Source organism: Amborella trichopoda, chromosome 11 (genome assembly GCF_054954075.1).
Source record: "Amborella trichopoda isolate Santa Cruz 75 chromosome 11, AtrichopodaSantaCruz75HAP2 v2.0, whole genome shotgun sequence".
In the NCBI taxonomy this organism is placed as follows: domain Eukaryota; kingdom Viridiplantae; phylum Streptophyta; class Magnoliopsida; order Amborellales; family Amborellaceae; genus Amborella; species Amborella trichopoda.
Window position 1 is genome coordinate 6,035,869 of NC_142346.1, and position 8,646 is coordinate 6,044,514.

At 41.2% G+C, this 8,646-nt stretch overlaps 1 protein-coding gene across 1 annotated transcript in view; it reads left to right on the forward strand.

Moving 5' to 3' along the window:
- LOC18444309 (exocyst complex component SEC5A) overlaps positions 1-8,646 on the forward strand; it is a 64,456-nt gene extending 55,810 nt beyond the window's left edge. Inside the window, exons 17-21 of the mRNA XM_006854484.4 lie at positions 1,358-1,435; positions 1,543-1,599; positions 2,312-2,461; positions 7,546-7,749; positions 8,230-8,646. Coding sequence (XP_006854546.2) covers positions 1,358-1,435; positions 1,543-1,599; positions 2,312-2,461; positions 7,546-7,749; positions 8,230-8,457 — 717 coding nt within the window. The 3' untranslated portion in view covers positions 8,458-8,646. The remainder of the gene's footprint in view (positions 1-1,357; positions 1,436-1,542; positions 1,600-2,311; positions 2,462-7,545; positions 7,750-8,229) is intronic.

The following is an 8,646-nucleotide window of genomic DNA, read 5'->3' on the forward strand; positions in this document are numbered from 1 at the left end:
TAAAAGAGATTATCTTCGATATCTTGGGTCGATAATGCATGAGAATGGAGAGATTGAGGAAGATGTGCATCGAATTAGAGCTGGGTAGACAAAGTGGAGATGTGCTCCTAGAGTTTTATGTAATCATCGCATACCAGTAAAACTGAAGGGAAAGTTTTATAAGACGGTTGCAAGACCAGCCATGTTTTATGGGGTGAATGTTGAGCGGTTAAGAAACAATATATCCATCGAATGAGTGTAGCTGAGATGAGGATATCTAGATGGATGAGCAGCAAGACAAGAAATGATACAATTCGGAATGAACACATCTAGGGCTAGCAATGAGCCAGGTTGGGCCGGGCTGGCCTTGACCCGACCTTATTCCCTGTAAGGTCGACCCAGGCTCGGCCCGGACTCTGGTCCGGCCCTAGCCCTCTTAGGGCCAGGCCAGGCTGAACTGAACTAGAAAAAATTAAAAGGAATAAAAAGGAAAAGTAAAGCAAAATGAGGGTCGGGTTGTGGTTGCCTGGCCCTCAAGCCACCTTCTATGTCCCAGGCCCTACTTTTTAGGGCCAGGACATCGGGCTGGGTCACACGACCCATTGCCACCTGTACATCCGAGGGAACTTAGGGTTGGCTCCAATAAGCGATAAGATGAGGGGAACTAGATTTAGCTGGGTTGGCCATATGCACCATCGACCTAGAACAACATTGGTTAGGGTGGGTGATTTGGTTCAAGTGAAAGGCTTTGAAAGGGTCAGGAGAAGGCCCAAAGGACATGGATGAAAGTAATGGGAAGATATAGGGTGACTTATGGTCTGACTGAGGGTATGGCACTTGATAGAACATTATGGCGAAACCAACCCAAATAGTTGGGATAAGGCTCGGATGATGATGATGATAAGGTTTGTGGTAGCTTGCAGACAATAAAGAACATGTCGCTGAATGTTATGAGTTTCACTGACATCAAGTGGCAATCATGTAACCAATAAGCTATTTGGGCGGGTGGCTGACTAGGTAAAAATATGGTCATAGCTTCCATATTTGGGGTTGATTGGATTGTTTTTTAGTTCTTTTGTGATTTGGAGATGCTTTTGGTACTTCATTGACTACATGGATCGTTATTGGAATATATCTTTATCCCAGTTCGTGTGTTTGTTTATTGCAAAAGTGAATTTCGTCATATGGCCTTTTTCTGTGTTCATAGAATTTTTTTAGCCTTCTTGGATGCAATCATGCCATATCTTGCAATGATGCTTTATATACGTACTGGTGTATTATGAGCTTGTTCAGAATATCCATTTTTCTTTTCACATATTATATACTGTTACATTTGATCTTATGACCTCTGAGAAGAAACTGTTGTCTTGTTCAATAGGCAAACTTGATTAGATCTGCAGCTTCCACATATCTATTGGATGGGGGAGTTCATTGGGGAGGTGCTCCTGCAGTCAAAGTAAAGAAATAGTTAAAAATTACATATTTGATTCTTCTGTTTACATTCAAGATACATCCTAATCTCCTTTCCTTCCACAACTAAGTTTGAAATGCCATGCTTTACAGGGTGTACGAGATGCAGCTGTGGAGCTACTGCACACACTTGTTGCTGTGCATGCAGAGGTTCATGGCTTATTTTCTATCGTTAATCATACTATGCTCATTTCTTAATGCCGTCACCGTTACTGCTTACTGAATCAAAGCATTTTCATACTTGCTTTATTGCATAAATGTGCTTATAGTAATTTCCTATTATGCCACTCTTTATATTTGTGGAACTAAAATCGATGTTGTTTATTGGTCTTCCATTTTACTGTATAAATCATTAATTATGCCAACAATGATTTCTGATATATATCTCATATGGGTGTATGCTATGCTCACACTTGGAGCATGGTGTTCATGCAAGGAGTATGATGTTCAGAGTATCTCAATTTATATTGTGTAATGTCCTTGCCTCACATCTCCACTAATGATTTGCCAGGTTTAATCATTTACTTACTATAGTCATGACATGAGATGATATCAAAAGGCAATATCTCGTTTAGCTAAACCCTTTCTTACCCCGTTCTTTGACTCTTATATTGTTAATGAAGGCCTCCCCAACACATCTTGTGACTTCTCCAGGAGCATTTTACCTTTTAAGGAGCAAACTCTCCTTTCTCAATCTATGTTGTTACTCAGCTGGAATTTAGGGGCTGTTATTTGGGCCACTGACATTCCTGTGCAAGCTTTCTTTTTTATATATTATTTTTAATAATTATTGGGCTGATTAGGTCTTTCTAACGTTGATTGGCAAATAAAATGACTGACATGACTAATCATTTTGTTGCAGGTTTATGCAGGAGCAAAACCCTATCTTGAGAAAATGTTGAGCATTCTGGTTGAGGGATTGATTGATACTTTTCTCAGTCTTTTCCATGAAAATAAAGATGGTTCCCTGAAGTCATTGGATACAAATGGTTTTTGCCAACTTATGCTTGAGGTAAATAGTGTGTTTTTTTTTTCTTTTTATATCCATTGGTTCTGCTGTTTTATTTGTTCTGCTGTTTTATTTCTTTAGGTATTTGTTCTTTGGTTTATAACTTTTTTCATTGTGTTTGCTGTTCATTTCTTAATTGGGAGCAAGGTTCATGTCGTTGTCACAACTTGTCCTTGGAACATACTAGAATTCAGGGATACAGGCATTGCTGATTCCTATGTACTCAGATTGTGGAAGTTTGCCACAGATGGAGTGTTTTAGAAGGCACCTTTACCTATGCTGCCAGATCGCCTGTTTTCCTTACAACTGAGCCTTTTTTTTTTTCTGAATAAGTTGTTCATTATCACTATCCATGGAATAGTAATTATCCATGGTGAAGTAGTAGGAATCTGAGGCAAGCCATATAGTCAGAGATTAGCAGTTCTGAATTATTGAATCATGTGAAGATCAGAAAAGCGAACTATGCTATACAAAGGAAATAGAGTGATGGAAACAGCATTGACATGTCACACACTTATCCCCCCCTCCTAACTTTTTTATCATCGTTGCTTTTGATAATGTTAACATTGTATTACTTTACAAAGAAGGAGCACAAAAGATTGGGAAGAGAGATAGCCAAGCAAAAAATGGGCTTATAGACACCCTTTTACAAGAAGTCACAAAAGAAATTATGAGTTCTAGAGACCTCAATGGACCAATGCAAACAAGGAGATGGACCATTCATTGTCTTCCATGTCTGTTTGGCGCCTCGCCCCGTCTTTAGCTAGAAGGTCGGCTAGTTCGTTCGACGTCTGTTATGTATGCCTCCAGTAGACATTGATATCCCTGCATAGGAGGTAAATTTCATCAAATATCGTAGATAGGTACCAGGGAGGATCAATAATGCCTGCTGCCCAACTTAAAATGTTTTTAGCGTTTCCTTCCACCACTAAGGATTGACCCCAAGATGGGTCAAAAAATTTCAGGCCCTTTAGAAGAGCCAATGCTTCAGCAAGTTGTGAGTCTCCATAGCCAACATATTCAGAAAATGTTGTGAGAACATTGCGGTTGTGGTCTCTGAAGACGCCCCCTACTCCTGAATGACCCGGATTCCCCAATGAACAGCCATCAAAATTTAACTTTATGGCATTTTCAGGAGGGGGGGCATCCAGTTGTGAGCTCTCAGTAGCTTTCTAGGCTGGAGTCAAACAATGTTGTCCCATTGGCTGAGGAAGGAACTCATGGGGATCCCTTTAAAGGCTCCATGGGTGGAGGCCCAAAAAACTACCTTAGCTGTAACCTTGTGGAATAGCCCAGAGACTTCATTTCTTTGGCCTCGAAAGATCCTCTCATTCCTTTCAAGCCATAAGACCCATAATGTAGCAGCAATTGTTGCCCTCCACAAAGTTCTTCCTGCTAAGGGCCAAGGACCACTTGAATAATGATGGAGTAAATCTTTTACCGAAGGTGGGAGGACCCAATTAAGTTTGAAAAGCCTCAAGATCAGAGTCCAAAGTTCAAAAGCTATATTGCAGTGAAGGAAGATGTGGGGATTGGACGACTCCTCTTGTAGACACATTACACATCTGTTTGGAAGTGGATGACCTCTTTTTTGAAACTGGTCCGGCGTGAGGGCCTGCTGACAACCAGCTATCCAGTTAAAAGACTGGACTTTTGGAGGGGCGATTGTGTTCCAAACTTTGTAAAGAGGGGAGGTGGGATTTAGAGGGAAGGTAGGAGGTTGGATATGTAGCTTGTAGAAAGAGGCTACCGAGAACTTCCCCGAGGGGGCAGGAGTCCATACCAACGAGTCATTCCCTGATGGAGGTAAGAAAACATAATGTAGAGCAGCCGAGAGGGTGGTGAAGGCTAAGGTCTCCTCTTCATTAAGATTCCTTCGGAAAAAGGGATTCCAAGTTCTATTCCCCCCTGCTAAAATCATTTCTTCTTCAATTGTGGACTCATTGTTAACGACAATTTGAAAAAGGGAAATTGGTCCCACAGGTGAGCATGTCCAATCCACAAGTCCGACCACAAGCGAACTCTATTGCCTTGTTTTGGGTGGAAGCGAAGCACCTTCTTGAATGACCAAAGGAGGATGCTACAGATCTTCAAACTCCAGAACCCCTGCTTCGTGCTAGCCTCTCAGGCACCCACAAGTGGTCCGGGATGTTATACTTATTCCGAAAAAGTTGTGCCCAGAAAGAGTTTGGTTGGGTGGCTAATCTCCACCACCACTTTCCCAGCAAAGCCAAGTTATGCTTTCTAAGGTCTCTGATTCCTAAACCACCTTGGACTTTGGGCAGTCGGACTCTATCCCAAGATATTGGGTGATATCTCGATTTTTCGGCTTGGCCAGACCATAGAAAGTTCCTCATTAGTTGGTCCAACCTTTTGGCCACGGAGGCTGGCATATGGAAAATGGACATTAGGTAAATGGGGGAGTTAGCCAGAGTAGCCTTAACCAAAGTAGAGGAACCGGCCAGAGATAAGAACCTTCCTTTCCGCCAGCAAGACGCTTGTCAACTCGATCAATCACTGGGGTCCAATGTCTCTTTTTGGTTTCCCAAATCCTAGAGGTATTCCCAAATAGGTGGTTGGGAGATCCTCAACAATACAATTCCAGGACGGAATCAAGGCTTTGACTTCATGGGAGGTAAGACCCACTCCTATCATCTTAGATTTTTCCATATTAACTTTGAAACCAGTGGCAATTTCAAAGCATTTGAGGAAAAGTCTGAGCTTTTCTATTTGTTGAGAGTCCACATCTAAGAAGACTAAGGTATCATCTGTGTATTGCAGATGTGATGCCAATGGTCCATGTGAACTGCAATGGAAAGCTGAGAGCAGATCTTCCTGGTAGACGAGAGAGAGACCTGCTAAAATTTTCAGCAACTATTGTAAAGAGAAAGGGAGATAATGGGTCCCCTTGACGGAGCCCTCTCGAAGCAGCAAAGAAGCCTTTGGGACTTCCATTAATAAGGATCGAGAAATGGGGATTGGAAATAAATCCATGTATCCATTTTCTCCATCGAGGTCCAAAATTCATTCTCGCCATCGTCTCATCTAGTAATGACCGGTCAACATGATCATATGCTTTTTCCCAATCGATTTTGAAAATCAATCGAGGTTTCTTGGATAGGTGCCTAGAGTGGATACACTCATGAGCTACTAGCACACCATCCAGTATTAACCTGTCTTTGTTAAAGGCAGATTGGGAATGCGAGATGATGAAAGGAAGTACCTGCTTGAGTCTAGAAGCCAAGACCTTGGCAAGAATTTTGTAAGTCGAGTTATGCAGACCGATAGTGTGAAAGTCCTTGAGCTCTTCAGCACCTTCTTTTTTGGGGACAAGGGCTAAGAAGATAGTATTGATAGCTCTATTGACAATCCCCCTATGGTAGAATTCCTCAAAGAAACTCCTAGTATCAGGTAGGAAGATTCCCAAGAAAGATTTGAAGGGGGCCATGGGGAAACCATCCGACCCCGGAGCTTTGTCATTGGCTAATTGGTCAATGGCCTTAGATATTTCCTCTACTGTGAAAGGTCCTTCCAGCACACTGGACCAATGACCAGGAACAGTAAGGAAATCTAAGGTAGTCATCCTCGGCTTGAGACCCACAGGAGCAATATAAAGTAACCTGAAGTAATTAAGGATGGCCCCTTCAATTTCATGTGGCAGAGTTAGAATCCTATTATCCACTTTAATGGTGGATATCAGATTCTCCCTCCTCCTACAGTTGGCTATTATGAAAAAAACCTGTGTTTTGGTCCCCTGCTTTTAACCATTTGACCCGGGATCTTTGGTACCAAAACAACTCTTCCGTCTTAAAAGTAGAGAGGTAATCCGTCTTAGCTTGGGTTCTAAGCTGTGCTTTAGAAGCTGAGAGGGGTCTGCCTTCTTCGATATTATCTAGGTCTTGGATTGAGTTGAGCAGAGAGCTTTTTAACTGAGTAAAATTACCGGGCCGAGACTGCTTCCAGCTTTTCAAAGACTTTTTGAGTAGCTGGATTTTTGTTTGTAACTTAAAACCGTCTCTACCTGAGACTTGGGAGGAGAAAGAATTCCACCAACTAGGAATCAGGGTCAGAAGGGACTGCTCTTCCAACCACACCAATTCAAACCTAAAAGGATTTGGCCCCTTACAAATCGACTGAGTATCCAAAAGAATGGGACAATGGTCAGAGGTAGATTTTGGCAGGGTTAAAGCATGTGAATCAGGAAACAAAACTTCCCAATCCAGAGACACAAGGAATCTATCGAGTTTCGCCAGAGTGGGTTGAGCAGAGTGGTTGGACCAGGTGAAAGCATTCCCTTGAATTGGAATGTCTACTAACTCATTGTTTTGTGCATCTCTTGTAATTATACTTCATAACACCTTGCTACTCATCGAGGACATAATCTTTGTAAGTAAAAGACATGATCCCTAATAATTGAAAACATCAATCATCATCATCATCATCATAATCATTAGAGCCTTATCCCAACTATTTGGGGTAAGGGTTCATGGAAAGTTGTGGCAAAGTTTTATATTGGTTGCCTGCCTAACAAAATCCTCCTCTACCCAAGGCTTGGGACCGGCAGGGGGACCGGGTTAGGCAGAGTTTTTTAAAACATAAATAATGGTCAAAATACAATATAGAAGCATATATACTGACACATTCCTTTATAATTGTTTTTGTTGAGAGAAGTATTGTTCTTTTGATAATCCATGGGAAATGCTACTAACTTGATCGTTTGTGAAGTTTAGAGAGAGATTTTAGGTAAATTGGATGATGCTAAAAAAACAAGTTTGATTTAGTTGGAAGTCCTATTATAGTTAAAATTCTTGTTTTGGAGATCATTTGTAAATTTAGAGGGAGATTTTAGGTAAATTGGATGATGCTAAAAAAACAAGTTTGGTTTGGTTGGAAGTCCTATTATAGTTGGAATTCTAGTTTTGGAGTTCAGAGAGAGATTGTACGGAAATTGGAGAAAAAAGAGTCGATAAGAGAATTCAAAGCTTGCACTCGTATTTATGCTCCATTAGTGACACACACACAGACACACACAGTACCATGCGTTAATCGCTCATGTAAGCTGTGCTATGCTTGTGACCACCTTGCAGCTCGAGTACTTTGAGACCATATTACATGCATATTTCACTCCTGATGCACGTGAAGCTTTGAACTCTTTGAAAGGGTTATTATTGGAGAAAGCCTCTGAATCAACTGAGACTGTTGAGAATCCTGGGCATAATCGTCGACCTACACGTGGGAGTGAAGAGGCGTTGATGGATGATAAACAGACTGTTTCTCCAGATGACTTGATTGTAAGTAGAATTTCAAATTTCAAGTCTGGTTCTGCTCTTCTTTGATTTCATTTTATTCTTGGGAAAGTATTTTGTAGTCCAATGGTGTATAGTATATGACTATATGGTATGATGCCATGGGGGGCATCAACTGCTTGATCACGATGGGGGACCCAAGTACAGTTGATCTCCACCTACCGTTGGATCAAATGGTGGATGTCCATTTGGAGTATCATACATCATACTCCATTGGACTATGATATACTTTGCCTTAAAGAAATGACTATCAAACATGCTTTCCCATGACGCCAAGAACTTCAGATTGGTCGATTTTCTCTATCCTTTCAATGGAATATTATAATGGTTGTCATCCCCACACAAATGTAATGACAATAAAATTGACCAAACTTCCCTTCCCATGAATAACATCCATGCAAATATTTCGTCCATCTAGAGTTTTCTTCATATTCTAAGGGTACTTTGGGAAACACAATTTTGCAGGCAATGGCACAGCAGTTCATCTCTGATCTTCTGGAAGTTGAATTGGAGAGAACTCACATAAACATATCCTGCTTCATGGAGTCGTCATTGCCCCTCGAATCAGTTCCACAACAGCCACCACAACCAACGTATCCTCCATATCGAGGCTCGCTGGATTCACCAAGCAGAAATTACAGAGGAAGTCAACCCGTGGGATCTCCTGGCTTCTCTCGACATAGGCATAGATAAGCCTTTCGTTTGGTTTATTATGTGATGTATTTATGATTCATTCTTTCCCTTTTTTTTCTCTTGGGTTGTATTTTTTTAAGGTTTTGAGGCGAACCCATATTTTAGTACTTGGTTAAATGTGAGCTTCATTTATTTGCGGAAGATTTTGTTCTTGATATTGATTGGTTCCTATTCATTTGTAAATTTGCA